The sequence below is a fragment of the Carettochelys insculpta genome, chromosome 13, assembly GCF_033958435.1.
Source record: "Carettochelys insculpta isolate YL-2023 chromosome 13, ASM3395843v1, whole genome shotgun sequence".
Classification (NCBI taxonomy): Eukaryota; Metazoa; Chordata; order Testudines; family Carettochelyidae; genus Carettochelys; species Carettochelys insculpta.
Genome location: NC_134149.1, coordinates 6,914,649 through 6,930,872, shown reverse-complemented (window position 1 = coordinate 6,930,872; position 16,224 = coordinate 6,914,649). Strand labels below are relative to the sequence as shown.

The 16,224-nt window shown below is 46.4% G+C and overlaps 1 protein-coding gene across 3 annotated transcripts in view; it reads left to right on the top strand.

The window, feature by feature from the left end:
- Positions 1–16,224, top strand: part of MCF2 (MCF.2 cell line derived transforming sequence) — a 105,328-nt gene that overhangs the window by 20,450 nt on the left and 68,654 nt on the right. The window contains exons 3-4 of one of the 3 annotated variants that reach the window (XM_075007506.1): positions 336–450; positions 4,341–4,431. In XM_075007506.1, coding sequence (XP_074863607.1) covers positions 336–450; positions 4,341–4,431 — 206 coding nt within the window. Of the gene's footprint in view, positions 1–335; positions 451–4,340; positions 4,432–7,779; positions 8,015–16,224 lie in introns of those variants that run through there. The other 2 variants (XM_075007504.1, XM_075007505.1) reach the window with 2 other exon arrangements.

The following is a 16,224-nucleotide window of genomic DNA, read 5'->3' as shown; positions in this document are numbered from 1 at the left end:
CCCAATTGTTGGAAGCAGAGGGTAAGGTGAACAGCAACAAATGCTGCAGTGTTCCCCCAGATATTCCATATGCCAAATCACTGTGCCTGGTATCCAGGGGATGTCTGAGAACAGAAACTGCTTTACTCCTTCCATTCCCCAATCTCCATAGCTCCAATAGGATATGGTAGGATTTTGCCTGTAGTCAGTAGATGTTGAAGAACATGGGTGTTACTTAGGAGGTGCCTCCTGGACCAGCTGTGTGTGTGGTTTTGAATTGTGCATGTGGGGACTTTTACAACTTGGTGTGGTTTCTGGACACACTACACAGAGAAGCACTGTTCTATTACTTGTAGGTGGCCGAGGGAAAGACAATGGTTGGATCATCACATTTCCTGAAAATTCCCATTTCAACGAAGCGTCGGAGGAGGTTCTAAGGAAAGTCTTAACGTACTTAACTTCGCTCCCAAGGTATTGTGTTGCCTTCTAGCTTTTGCGTCGTGTTGGCAGCAGCTCCAGTCAGATGTCATGTTGAGCATGTGAGCTGTGGTACAACTGCTATGAACGAAGCTAGTTAGAGGAGGAAGAGGAGGCTGGTATTTTACACCAGTCACTACATAATAAAAAGATTTTTTTTTTGTCCCTATTGGTTCCTGGTTTTATACGTCTACCTGATGACAATAATTGTTAGTGGAATCACATGGCTTAACCTTACATGGGTGTCAGCCCTCAAAAAGATATGCCCCAGCAAGTTATTTGGGTTATATTTTGCATGTGCAAGTGGAGAGTGTGTTAATTTGGAAAAAAGGACATACACCTTGAGCAGTAAAATAATGAAAGGAACAAAGCTGTTGGGTTGAGTACAGGTTGTAACTCCCTGGTCCAGCATCCTCAGGAGCTGACTGGTCCCAAACTAGGAAATCTGCTGGACCAGGAGTCAAGGCTGGCCCCTCTGCTGCCATGGGCTGTGGGGCTGTGCTCTGGTGGCAACAGAGGGGCTGGCATTGACCAAGTGGGGACTGGGGCACTCAGGGGAAGAGGAAGGTTGGCTGCAGAGCCCCACGAGTGAAGCCCTGCAGGCACACACCGAGCCCTGTGGCTGCTGGGCTATGATGCCAGACAACACCACTGGCCGCAGGGCTTTTCAGACACCCTGCCTCTTCCCTCGAGCATCCTGTCTCCACTCTTCCTCCTCCCTCCCTGCCTGAGCTTGAGTGTTGAATGAGCAGTTGGCCACACTCTGGAAACTCTGGGAGAGTAGAGGAGTTGCTGAGTGTGAGGTCTGGCTTTTCCCTGTGAGTGCTCCAGCCATCCCCCACCCCCGAGCACCCCCAGCATGCAGGACACAGATGGTGCCAGACTATGGAAATTCAGACCCTAAAGGTCGAACCTATATCTTCCCAAATCCATTGTACTTGCTCTCCTGGCGATGTCCTCTGTTTTTAGTACTGTTTTTCTATAGCAACATTCAGTACTATTTTTTTGGTTTAATGGTGGGACAAACAACTAATGGTTCAGTCTAATGTTTCCCCTGAATGTTCATGTCCCAGGATGTTAATGAAATTGCAACAGGCAAATGTGTGGGAATGCATTAGTCTAGTTGTTTTGTCAGACTGAAGCTGTGTCTACACGTGCACGCTACTTCGAAGTAGCGGCACTAACTTCGAAATAGCGCCCGTCGCGGCTACACGCATCGGGCGCTATTTCGAAGTTAACTTCGACGTTAGGCGGCGAGACGTCGAAGTCGCTAACCTCATGAGGGGATCGGAATAGCGCCCTACTTCGACGTTCAACGTCGAAGTAGGGACCGTGTAGACGATCCGCGTCCCGCAACGTCGAAATTGCTGGGTCCTCCATGGTGGCCATCAGCTGGGGGGTTGAGAGATGCTCTCTCTCCAGCCCCTGCGGGGCTCTATGGTCACCGTGAGCAGCAGCCCTTAGCCCAGGGCTTCTGGCTGCTGCTGCGGCAGCTGGGGATCCATGCTGCAGGCACAGGGTCTGCAACCAGTTGTCAGCTCTGTGGATCTTGTGTTGTTTAGTGCAACTGTGTCTGGGAGGGGCCCTTAAAGGGAGTGGCTTGCTGTTGAGTCCGCCCTGTGACCCTGTCTGCAGCTGTGCCTGGCACCCTTATTTCGATGTGTGCTACTTTGGCGTGTAGACGTTCCCTTGCAGCGCCTATTTCGATGTGGTGCTGCGCAACGTCGAAGTTGAACATCGACGTTGCCAGCCCTGGAGAACGTGTAGACGTTATTCATCGAAATAGCCTATTTCGATGTTGCTACATCGAAATAAGCTATTTCGATGTTGGCTTCACGTGTAGACGTAGCCTGAAAGTGCAAAGCTGAAAAACCTCTAAGCCCTCTGCTCTGCTGGGGGAAACCCATTTCTGCCTTAGAGCGCAGGTGTAGGACTTCCATACAGTTTGGGACTTTCTTCTGCATGTCTGTAGGGACACCTTTCAAAATAAGTTACCCTATGGAAAATGCTACTGTGTCTGTCCCAGTCTTCCTTTAAACTGAAGTGCTGAGTTCTGGGGTCAGTGTTCTGGGGTCTGTGGTGTGCAAATATTTGTCATGCTTTCACTGTCTCACAATGTGATAATGGTTTTTCTTCAGTTTTATGAAGATGGTGGCCCAGAAATAACATGGCGATACTTCAAGCATTGCTATGTTTGCAATATCTGAGTGTGATCCACCCTGTGCAAAATGTCACTCTGACATCTTCCTATTGTCTCATGTTACCTTTAACCTTTAGTATTTGTTTGCAGGATACTGCAGAGTGTTAGCTAGGAAATAAGCAAAAGCGTGTTCTTCTGCTCCTTGACTTTTTAAATACCACCACTGTCAGAATGTGTGTTGATAGTGGGCGATGGAGCCTTTCTTTTCCAGGTCATTGGTCCATGTTGTTGTTCATCAAATGTCGATGTCCCAGTAAGATGGTTTATGCTGAGTGGGCAGCTGTCCACATTGCGGAAAACAGCCCTTGAAGTATCTCTAATTAGCATTCTAAGCAGAGCAGTTTTCCTTCTTGGAGGTCCCTCTTGTGCACCATCCTTCAGAAACACATGTGCTTAACTTTACACCCCGCTCATTAGCACTGCTGAGGTGGGAAAGGCAAAAATGTAGGTAAACCTCAAATTTGGAGATTTTCATTCCAGATCCAGTCAAGAGGCAAATTTAGGAAGCTTGTACGTAGGCAGCTTCCACTACTCCTGTTGTGTGGCCAGAGGTTTTCTAGTTCTGCTGTCAGTCTGTCACAAGCACTAAAATCTTTTAAACATTTTTAAAGGTGAGATCTTCTATAAGGTCAGTGCAGGAGTTTATTATACTTCTAGTGTGCACATTATTGCTGTATTAAGTAACATTTTTATATGGCATCAAGTTGCCAAATATTGACTGTCATGCAATAGTAGTAATAAATACTTAGTCTTGGAATGAGTATATAGCATCTTATGTCTTTATGTAGCTCGTAGCTTTTTCTTTACATGGTTGCATTAAGTCCCTGGGTATTGCAAATAACATGTATATTAGGGGACTTGGTCACCCTTTAATCTGACTAGAAACATGATGCCAGCTTGTAATGGTGTTGTAGCTTTAATTGTGTGCTATTATAAGACCAAACCCGCTTATGTACGTAGTATATGTGCTGAAAATGGGTGATTTTTAGCATAGACATAGGCATGCCAATGTGAGTTTTAAGCTAGCTAACACAGGTAACAATATGATGGCTGCAGAGACCTCGGGTATGTTCTCTGGTTGCAAATCCATGCTGAAGCCCTTGCTACCACATCTTTGCCGCTATGGTTACACCTGCTAGCTAGATTAATGCTAACACAGGTATTCCTGCCTACTTTGCAAAATGGATATACGTCTAAAGAATAAGTAGGAACCAGATTCCATAATACAGTTGTACGGTTTTGGTAGACACTTACCTGAACACGCTCAGCATCCCCCAGTGTGGAACTAGAGTATTACTCAGTTGTCTACTAGGGTTTGGATTATGAAAGGGATTCAAGGGAGTTCTTAGGCTCCTTTGCAAATTCCAGCTCCAGAATAATATGGATTTGCTGGAGCTGGAATTTGCACACGGAGCCCACTCAAGTGCAAATAATATTCCCAAAGGAAGAGCAGCAACTTGGCATGTTTCTCTTGTCAAGTTTACTGTCAAATGATAGTGAGGCAGGGTTATTGAGTTTCTTTCTGGGACCATCTGTAGCACATAATTTCAAATGGACTTTTAGTATTACAGAAACATGCCAGAGGTATTGTGCTCAGGATATTTATAAAAATTTTATTTTCTGGGACTTAAAAGGTTTGTTTTGAAAATATTTCCTGGCTACCTGGTGTTGTCTTCTCTTGTAGTCAACATGAATCTGACACAAAATTTATCCTGATCCTGGATAGAAGACTGGATACATGGACGTCCGTCAAAATGACTCTCCAAAGGATAGCAGTAAGCCTCCTTTATTATCAAAGGCTCTATTAACGTATTGAGTCGTTGGGTATGTTCTAGATTTTGAAAACATCAGAATTCCAGAGATGTGAATTCTCTTCTAAGTTATCAGTATGGCCCTTTTCACCATAGTAAATGCAGGTGGAATTGTGTGCCTGTTTTAGCTATTTGGACATTCAATTGAGCATTTGCCTGTACCCATGCAACTTAGTTATATAGCTGTGCACATATTTTTGTGCCCTGCAAAAGGCATTTGATGTTCAGCTAATCCATCTTGGCATATATTCTATGTGTAGGCTCTGATATTTAGCATTGAGTGGTTATTTTACCCTTAATTGGGCAATGTTTTAATTTACTGCAGAATAGTCTTTGAAATAGTTCTCCCCCACTCCTCTCGCTTTTATATATAAAATCAGGAGAAAAACCTATTTTGACATTTGTGCACACTTATATGTAATGGGGGGAAATTGCAGATTGTATCCAAAATGGTACAGGCATTGGGAGCTAGAACCAATGTTCCTGCTATTTTTGCCCCATCCATGTGCAGAATAAATTTTATGTGCACTGAAGCATGTGTGTGTGCACCACCAATATAAAAGCTGCTGGCTGTGAGTGCATTGCTAATCACCTGGCTCTCTCCCAGGCAGCTGCCCAAGTGCTCAGCTTACAGGGAACACTGCCTGATGCAGATGAATCTTAGTCCTGCATTCGTCAGACTCAGGAAAAAACTACTGAGTCTATCTAATAATATCCACATTCTGTTCTGGATGTTTCTTGGTTCTTATATCTGCCTTGCCGTGCTCTGCTGACTGCAAGTGTGAAGAGACCTAGTATCCAGCTAAGATCCATGTCTCCTTCCCACTGCTTTTTCTCCTTCTCTGTAGAGACAAAGGCAAATGGTGCCGCATAAAGCATGCGGGTACAGCTATATGTATGTAAAATGTGTCTCTCTTAATTAACTAGAGCAGATGTACCATCAGATGCTGAACAAATCTCACAAGTAACACCTCTCCCCACTAGTCAACAGGACAGAGTCTCTTGCAAAATTTAAACGTGATCTAAAAGCACTACCCTGGTAAATAGAAAAATATCACTTTTGTAATGAATGGAGGCTGCAGTATAGATTGGCTGTGAAAGGCCAAATCTATACTGATCTCGCTACAGTGGAAGGAAATGTTCTGAAAATGTCAGAGTCAGCATCACCTGAATACAAAGAGGCGCTTCGGATGGAAAGTTGGATCCACAAACCAAGCTGATAGAGAATGAGGCAAAGAGAGTTTATTGAGAACAGTGAATAACTTAACAAGCAGTTCTGTAGCAACTTAGAGACTAACAAATGTATGAGGTCATGAGCTTCCATGGGTAAGACCCATTTTTTCAGATGCATCTGACGAAGTGGGTGTTTGTCCACGAAAGCGCCTGCTCCAATAAATCTGCTAGTCTGTAAGGTGCCACAGGACTTCTCACTGTTTTTGTGGATACAAACTAACACAGCTATCCCTCTGACACAGGTAGTGTTACTTAGACCACTTGCAGAGAGAACAAATGAGTCTCCCCTACAGTCTTAGTTAAGAGGCAGCTGGCTTTTTGCTCAGACTGTAGCGGCTCCTGCACTGAGCTCCAGATGCCCTAGTTTCGGTTATGCTTTTGGTAGTTACACCTGCCCTTTACACCTCATATTGAATCGTGAGTACGTGATAGCACAAGATACACTCTCCAGATTTCCTTCTGTGTCCACAGAGAGACGTGGCAAACAAACAACTATACCAAGTGCAAGGCCAGGTCTATACTAGGAAGTAAAATCAATCTTAGATACGCAAATCCAGCTACGAGAATTGTGGAACTGGAGTCAACACATCTAAAATCAATTGTATTGATTTATTTTATTTTTTGCTGCCGTCCACAGAGCGAGCAGTTGATGGGAGAAACTCGCTCATCGACTTCACTTACTCCTCGTGACTGCCAGGAGCATGAGGGGGTTGATGGTGACATCATGAAAGTTCAATGTAGTGTGTCCCCACTAAGCGTGCTAAATCGAACTTGGAAGAGTGACCAGCAGCGGGTCAGTCTTCCCCAAGTGTAGACATGGCCTACAAATGAATGTCAGGAAAAAAAACTGTACTCATGCAGTTGTTAGACATGCAAGTTCTGCCTGGGAAAAGACTGTAGTAGGTTCAGATGGTAAGATGCTTCTCACCGGCCTATGGAACTGGGCAAACTAACTCAATAGTTATAAGATGGAGCTTGATAAGTTTATGGATGTGATTATGTGAGAGGGCTGCCCGTGACAGCAGGGGGCTGACTGAACATGGTGAATATATTACCTTATGCCCTTTGTTCCGAATGTGTGTGTGGGTTGGTGGTGGGCTTTTTTTTTTAATTTATTTTTCAAATGAGACTTGATTTACTTTTCAAATGATCAGTCATACGGTTGGACTTGCCTGCAGTGTGAATTCAGATGTGTTCTGGTCTCTGGTATGATGGACCAAATAACTACCAGAGGAGTTGAATTCAAAATACACAAGGTCTGATTTTTATGAAGTGTGCAAAAATCTGGCTGCAATTGCAGATCTGGCCAGGTATGGACTGGTGAGGCAGGTAAGGGACTAATTTCTGTGTGGCTGAAAGCAGAGGTGAAAGTAAGGGGGTACACCCTGGTGCGTAGCTCCTGCAAGAGCTGGCTGAGCTACAGCAAAAACCAGCAGCGAACCATTTAAAGAGCTGGCAGGGACCCGGGTGCAATAGGAAAGTACCTGTAAGACGTTGTAAGTGACTTTCACCCGGTAGGCTCAGAGGCCTAGCCCTGTAAGTCCAGGGCTTTGCAAATTACAAGCAGCCCTGCAGCACCTTAAAGACTTTCACCCCATGAGAGCGATGCGATTTCCAGTGTGGGAGCCCGAACTCTGCAGAAGAGCCTCGCGCAGGCTCCAAAGCGTGTCCACCCCCAGCAGCTGGTCCAAGGAGAGATTCGCAGACATTAAGCTCGGCGTGGGGCCCCTACGCACGTGCGACATCTGGGCGCCTCGGAGTCACCCCACCCAGAGTCAGGCCCCAGTCCCAGGGGTTGGGGTTTTACACGCGCCGCTTGTCCCACTGCGTAATTAATTACATAAGCAGCGTTGTAAACACCCCCCCCCCCGCGTGCAGAACCAGGCTCTTTGCCGGGAGGGGTGGGGGGGGGGAGTGGGCTGCGTTCGCCTGTGAGTTGCCACGCGGGCCCACGGTGGAGCTGCCCCGGGCGGGAGGCCGAACTCGCGCATTCCACCTTAACAGCCGCACGCCACCTGCCTGCTCCCCCCACCGCGGCGAGCGCCGGCGGAGCCGCGCGGGGCGAGGCGCGGGGGCCGCTAGGGGGTCCCTGCGGCGGGAGCTGCGAACGGGGGCTGGGCTACAGCGGGGCCGTGGGCGGCCCTGCAGCCGCCGGCGTGGGGCTGGGGTTTGGCGGCGCCGCCCGAGCCCCCTTCGCGCCGCCCCATGCCGCGCCGCCGATCGGGGCAGCGGGGCGCTCGCCGGCGGCGGCAGCGGAGCGGAGATGGCCGAGGCGAACCCGGCCGCGGGGAAGCGGCGGCTCCGGAGGAATGCGGTAAGGGCCGGCCGTGCGCGCTGCTTGCTCCCCCCCACCCCCGCCGCAGGCCAAGCGCTCGGCCGGTGCTGCAGCGCGGTGCAGTAGCCCCCAAACTGCTGAGCCAGGCCGCGGGGAGCCCCCCCCCCCGCGCTCAACATGCGTCCGGCTGGCCCGGGGCGGCAGGACCCCGGACACGCGCCCCCCTAGCTGCCCCGGGCGGCGTCTTAGCAACGTGTCGCTTAGCAGGAGGCATTGCAGGCTCCTGCAGTCTCTTTGCAGCCTTGTCCTGAGGGTCACGGAGGAGAAATCCAGCCCGAGGCTGTGTTTGCTGCTTTCCCGAGAAGCCTGGTGCATCCCCGGGAACAGGCCTGGCCGAGGCTGGGCCGTCCTGCGGGTGGAAGTGCAGCGGAACCGACAGCTGCCTTGGCGGCTCACTCTGCCAGAGAGTAGCGTAAAGCTGTGCAAAGATGGGCAGCTTGGTTGGCTGTAGTAGAACCCAACAGTCCTGGCGACCGACTTTGTTCTCCAAGGGGAGAGGAAAGTCACTCAACTGTGGGGTCTGTGGGTTGATCAGTTTCCTGGGTCCAGGGTCAAACTTACGGGTGAATTTTAATTTTCTTTTATTCTCTTCCTGGGTGCATGGAAGTCCCCCTGGAGGGTTGTGTGTTGAGGAGGGGGGAAATATACTTTTAATTCCTAGCAAAGATGCTAAATGTTTTTAGTGCAGAAAATTAAGTAGGTAGGTAATGGCCTGTTCCTTCCAACTTATGGGATGTCCCAGAGCAATGCCTCATGAGGACAATAGGATGCATCACTTATAAGAATGGTTTACTGGATCGCCCCTTATGGGCATAACTTTTTTATGTTCCCGGAATGTCAAGGTCATTTTTTTAAAAACATGCATTATTTTGACAGTAAATATGAGATGATATTAAAATATTAGCAGCTGGATGATTTTTTAAAAAATTGCACGTACTGTCTTTTTACTGGGTTTTATCAAGTGACTAGGATTCTCTTTGGTGTAATAAATGGAAGGATTGGAAGTTCAGATGGGTTAAGACCCTTTCTCTCTTAACTTTTTGGAATATATGCTATGAAGGTTCCTGACCTGTTCTTTCTGTGCTGTACTATATTATGGCACGTTTTTCTTGCCTTTGCTAATATTAGAGTACAAATGTACTGGCTAATCTGTTAAGGTACACAGAAGGGCAATGATTGTAAAGGGCAAGGGGTCTGCTTATAGTTCTGTCATAACTGTAAACTTTGAATAATTATTGAACTGTTTTTTTAAATTTTTATTTATTCTTATCTGTCATCTTTTCCTTTAAGTTAACATGATACTTTTTGGCAGGTAGCAGACTTAAAGCAAAGGGGTTTTTTCCATATGTAATTTTATACTAGATATTGATCTGCAAAAGGTACGTTTCTTCATCACATGCATATCACCTTTTTTGCTTTTCAAAAAGTGGCGACCTTGATCTTACATTGATAAGATCACCTTTCATGAAGGAGAACCTTAAAATGCTTTCCAAAGAATAGGAATCATGTTTCCCATTCTGGAAATGCAGCTACTTCTGGGGTGAAATATGACGCGTGTTTAATAGCAAACAGATCCTTTTACATAAGTTAAAGACACAACATTAAAAATACCATGTCACACTGGAATTTGCTTGTATACCAGATGTGATAAACTGGGATACATGTGTGCCCAGTTATGAACTCTGTCTTGTATTAAATGTGAAAATGCTGGCACTATGATTGCATAAGGTTGGGAATGCCCAAATTGGATCTGCTGTACTTCTTCCCAATGAAACGCCATGCCTGGAAAGGATGTTTGACACCATGTTAAAGGAATAACAGGAACCGTTAGGGAGAAATTTAGGGCCATTCACTTTGATTTGTGTCTCCTCTACTGGCTTATCACCATAAAACAATGACTTTTCTATACAGCATCCTGTAGAAGGAGAGGAGCTGGCGGGGGGTTGCGTAACTGATGGATCTTTAGTTAGGCCAGGTCTACACTAGACCATAAAATGGCTTGTAGATGCACAATTCCAGCTACAGCAGTTGCATAGCTGGAATCCACGTATCTACAATCGATTAATGTGGCTCTCCTCACTGAGGGAGATTGATGGGAAAAACGCTCCTGCCGACCTCCTTTGCTCCTCGTGAGAATGAGGAGTGCCACAGTCGACAGCCAAGCTCTACTGGTTTGATTTAGTGCATCCCTGCTAGGCATGCTAAATGAAAGCCCGGAATATCAATCCTGACCGGGTCGGTCTTCCAGGACGTATAAATGTACCCTAAGAGACTGGGGACTTGGTTTTTGATTTTGGTCTCTAGAGTAGCAGTAGCCTATGTCCCAAGGAAGAGCGTCAGACAAGAGGTCTGAGCCAAGAATAGTGCTCTGTAGACCTACAGCTAGAAACAGCTTACATTTTACCCTGACCCAACTGGCCTGGGAGCACATGGGAGCCAGGATTGGGTCCACTCTCAGCAGACAGACTACGGAGAGGCACTGGACCAGGTTGCAACAACAGGGTTTACCACCAAAGCTGGGTGATGGCTTCCCAGTTTGTTCAGATGGATTTGGGGACAGCAGCTAAGAGACTTGCTAGAATTTACCACAGTTGGAAGTGGCTGTGGCATGTGGGCCTGGTCACGTGCTTGTTCACGTCGGCTTCTGCCTCTTGATGGCACCTTGGGACCTCCTTGGCGGTCACTGCTGCTCCCAACCCGTTTCCAGAGGAACAGCTGCTTTTGAAACTATGCTGTGAGGTGAAGCTAAGAAACAAATAGTGAAGTGGTTTCCATGTTGAGAGTGGTAAATGAGGGAATTCCATGTGGCAGGACTGCAGCCCCCGGGGAGGGTGTACACTTGGCCAGAAGTCTGCAGCCAGCCAGCCAGCCCTGCCTTCAGGGGAATATACCCAATGTAGAGTCTCACTGTGGATGTCTGGTTGCGAATGACTCCCTTGAGCCTCTGGTGCTCAGGGGCAGGCCAGTCTAACAACCAGGAGCGCTGCTGTGCGTCTGACCATGTGGCTTGCGACAGATGTCCAGCCACCTGACGATCTTTTGCCAGCGAGAAACGGACAACACAAAATTCTGGAAACAAACCCCTGCATGTTAGCTGAGGAATCCCTGAATTGGGAGAATTTGAAAAAAAGGCCAAAAAAAGCCACCTCTTAATTTGGAGTATTGCAGGTTTTCAAGTCAGCAATTTCCCACTCTTCCAGTTAATTCTGCTCTTGGTAAAATAAAAGGAGAGCTCTGCTCTTTGTTTCTGACCTTTTGAAGGCGGTTGCATGTCTAGCCAGCAGCCTATCTGACATTCGCATAAAATGGGTCAGGGTTTCTGTAACAGTGGGTGGAATCCTGCCAAACTTGGCATGTAAGTTTCAGTCCTGCATTCCCTCTAATCTTTTCCATCCACGTGCGGAATAAATTTTTCCATGTGCATTGAGGCATGTGCCAATGTGCACCACAAATAGAAACAAAAAAAGACTATCTGGGGCACTCTGCTAATCAGCGGGGCATCCATTCCTTTGGGAGTGGCCCTAGAAGCGTGCAGCTTACAGGGAATGCTGGTTCACTCCCTCTGAGGTCTGTGTTTTGATGCTCAGATGAAACTGCCAGGCTTTGCCTGAGTCTGTGGCAACTTTCCAGGCGATTCTGGTGTCTTGACATTATCAAAATGTGAAGTCGAAGATCTCACTTCTCCAAGACAACCCAGCTCCCTCTCTCTCTCCCTCTCCCTTGATTTTTGGGTAGGAGCGTAGTGGTTGGCAACTGCTCTCTGGTGAGGGATGGTGCATTGCTCAGAGATGAACTTCTTGCCTGACCTTCCCCCACCAGTTTCATAGCATCAGTCCTATCACTTTGGGGCAGCTGGTGCTGTAGCTGCTCGCTGGATGGGTCTTGTCCTTACATAAGAACATAAGAATGGCCATACTGGGTCAGACCAAAGGTCCATCCAGCCCAGCATCCCATCTGCCGACGGTGGCCAATGCCAGGTGCCCTAGAGAAGGAGAACAGAAGACAATGATCAGGTGATTTATCTCCTGCCATCCATCTCCTGCCCTTGTTCTGAAGGCTAGGGCACCATACTTTATCCCTGGCTAATAGCCATTTATGGACCTAACCTGCAAAAATTTATCAAGCTCTTTTTTAAACCGTAATAGAGTCCTGGCCTTCACAGCCTCCTCGGGCAAGGAGTTCCACAGGTTGACTGTGCGCTGTGTGAAGAAAAATTTCCTTTTATTAGTTTTGAACCTACTACCCATCAATTTCATTTGGTGTCCCCTAGTTCTTGTATTATGGGAAAAGGTAAATAATTTTTCTATATTCACTTTCTCCACACCATTCATGATTTTATATACCTCTATCATATCGCCCCTCAATCGCCTCTTTTCCAAACTGAAAAGTCCCAGTCTCTCTAGCCTCTCCCCATATGGGACCCGTTCCAAGCCCCTAATCATCTTAGTCGCCCTTTTCTGAACCTTTTCTAATGCCAATATATCTTTTTTGAGGTGAGGAGACCACATCTGCACGCAGTAGTCAAGATGTGGGCGTACCATAGTTTTATATAGGGGAAGCATGATATCTTTTGTCTTATTATCGATCCCTTTTTTAATAATTCCTAACATCCTATTTGCCTTACTAACTGCCGCTGCACACTGCGTGGATGTCTTCAGAGAACTATCCACTATAACTCCAAGATCCCTTTCCTGATCTGTCGTAGCTAAATTTGACCCCATCATGTAGTACGTGTAATTTGGGTTATTTTTTCCAACGTGCATTACCTTACACTTACCCACATTAAATTTCATTTGCCATTTTGCTGCCCAATCACTCAGTTTGCTGAGATCTTTTTGTAGTTCTTCACAATCCCTTTTGCTTTTGACTGTCCTGAACAACTTGGTGTCATCTGCAAACTTTGCCACCTCACTGCTTACCTCATTTTCTAGATCATTGATGAACAAGTTGAACAGGATCGGTCCCAGGACTGACCCCTGGGGAACACCACTAGTTACCCTCCTCCATTGTGAAAATTTACCATTTATTCCAACCCTTTGTTTTCTGTCTTTTAACCAATTCCCGATCCATGAAAGGATCTTTCCTCCTATCCCATGACCACCTAATTTACATAAAAGCCTTTGGTGTGGGACCGTGTCAAAGGCTTTCTGGAAATCTAGGTATATTATGTCCACTGGGTGCCCCTTGTCCGCCTGTTTATTAACCTCTTCAAAGAATTCTAACAGATTAGTTAGACACGACTTCCCTGTGCAGAAACCATGCTGACTTTTGCCCAACAATTCGTGCTCTTCTACGTGCCTTGCAATTTTATTCTTTACTAGTGTTTCTACTAATTTGCCTGGTACTGATGTTAAACTTATCGGTCTATAATTGCCAGGGTCTCCTCTAGAGCCTTTTTAAAATATTGGCGTTATATTGGCCGTCTTCCAGTCATTTGGTACCAAAGTGGATTTAAAGGATAGGTTACAAACCACTGTTAATAACTCCGCAATTTCACATTTGAGTTCTTTCAGAACCCTTGGGTGAATGCCGTCTGGTCCTGGAGACTTGTTACTATTCAGCTTATCAATTAACTCCAGAACCTCCTCTAATGTCACTTCAATCTGAGTGAGTTCCTCAGATTTGTCACCTAAAAAGGCTGGCTCAGATTTAGGAACCTCTGTAACATCCTCAGCCGTGAAGACCGAAGCAAAGAAATCATTTAATTGCTCCGCAATGGCACTGTCTTCCTTGATCGCTTAGTCCTTAGTCTAGTTTCTGACACCTCCCTTTCCTCCCACATCCTGTTTAAAATGCATCATTGTGCTAGAGACTGTTGGACGTTTGTGTTTAATTCTTGCCAATAGTGAACATGCTCCCCTGTTCCCTTCCCTATTCCGGGGACCCCCTAGTGCTGCTGTACATTGTGGGGTGCATCAGAGCTCAGAAAACCCATTGGGCTGGATGAACCAACCATGACACCAGGAGCAGCCGCAGCTTTTGAAGTCCTGCTGATTGGCACACATTGGAGTGGATGGGCAGTTTCCTTCTCTGGACTTGTGGGAGTGGGTTTGCCTGCCCTTCTGACCCAGCGGTGGAAAATGAAGTGCTCCAGCCACCTGGCTGCTCGGAGCTACCAGGAGGTGTGTGTGCCTGCTGTCTCACTGGAAGAGAGAACTGCAGGCCACATGACTCCCAGTAGGTTTGCTGAAGGGAGGAATAGCCGGGCTCAGAACCAGTGGTAGTCAGAAGTCATTGGTGTGGTGTCCTAAGCTCTCCTACTCTGGCTGCGAGCCTGCACTCCCACTGTACATCACATTAGCCCTGCACAGATGGCTACTCTGGTAGACATCAAGAAAGCCCCAAAAGACCACAAAAAATCAGTCTATTGGAAGTGAAGCTCAGTCCCTGCTTCCCTGGATCAGATGCCTACAGTTAGGTAACACATATATACTCATTAGAATAAACCAGCTCAGTCAAGGCCAGGATTACAACACTGCCCCCTTGGGAGGACAAAGAGTTAAATTGAGGTACCCTAACGTTTATAGACTAACAATCTATGGTACACACCTTACATATCATCTTACACATTAATGGCATGTGTTAGCTCTCCTGACACTTCAGACAAAGCATTCCTATTGTTGCACTTTCCATCCTGAAGTTTCAGACAAAATATCAGAATTCATCACTTGTCAGACTGTTTTATCGTGTGCTAGGTTGGGTTGTCCTTGTGCTGTCCTGGCGGACTGTATTTACACGATCCGTATGTTTTAGCAGTACTAATGCTGAGTTTGCGTCCCAAACACTGACTTTCAGGCAAACATCTGCTTTTGATAGGGCCTTGCTGTTACACGATGTCATGCTTACTTTGGTTTGGACCAGAGAACTTATACTAGGCCCACGTTTCAGACTCTTTATCCTATACCAGCTGCAAAGCTTTTTATGACTGGGGCCAAGGGTGTGACTGGTAATGAGCCCATGCGCAAGTTCAGCCTGGTTGGAGGTTGCATTGACCAAGGGTCACAGAGCTGTAGGTGCTGGCAAACATTTTACTAACCAACACAAAAAGCAGTCAAGTAGCACTTTAAAGACTAGCAAAATAATTTATTAGGTGAGCTTTCGTGGGACCGACCCACTTCTTCAGACCATAACCATACCAGAACAGACTCACTATTTAGGGCACAGAGAACAAAAACAGTAATCGAGGGCAAATCAGAAAAAAATGATCAAGGTGAGCAAATCAGAGAGTAGAGGGGGGAGGGAAGGTCAAGAATTTTATTAAGCCAACTATGCAGACGAGCCCCGATAGTGACTCAGAAAATTCCCATCCCGGTTCAAACCACGTGTTAATGTGCCGAATTTGAACATAAAAGCCAGCTCGGGTGTTTCTCTTTGAATAGCGGTGTGAAAATTTTTTTTCAGTGACACGCATACCCTTAAATCATTAACAGAATGCCCCATTCCATTCCATTCTGTTAATCACTTAAGGGTATGCGTGTTACTGAAAAAAATTTTTCGCACCGCTATTCAAAGAGAAACAGCCGAGCTGGCTTTTATGTTCAAATTCGGCACATTAACACGTGGTTTGAACCGGGATGGGAATTTTCTGAGTCACTATCGGGGCTCGTCTGCATACTTGGCTTAATCTAATTCTTGACCTTCCCTCCCCCCTCCACTCTCTGATTTGCTCACCTTGATCATTTTTTTCTGATTTGTCCTCCTTGCTTACTGTTTTTGGTTCTCTGTGCCTTAAATATTGAGTCTGATCTGGTATGGCTATGGTCTGAAGAAGTGGGTCTGTCCCATGAAAGCTCACCTAATAAATTATTTTGCTAGTCTTTAAAGTGCTACTTGACTGCTTTGTGTTTTGATAGTATATAAACTAGCACGGCTCCCTCTCTGTTACTATTTTACTTACCAATATTTGATATCAAAGCAATGTCCTACAAACGCTGGCAAGGAAAAGGAAGGCAGCCAGGGGGTTGACTCCAAGAAAGCGTGTGACTGGCCCGTCTCTGGTTTGCTCTTGCTGTCAGAGGCAAATCTTGAGCCCTGGCAAAATTCCTATTGAATGGAACCATTGGTTTGTGTTCATTTATTTTTTCACTACCATTTAAAGTAGTGACAGGTCAGTGTATCACTTTAATTTGGCTCTTGTGATCCTAAAGAGTGCTGACCATTTCTAAGCAGAACATAATCCACAATGAGGC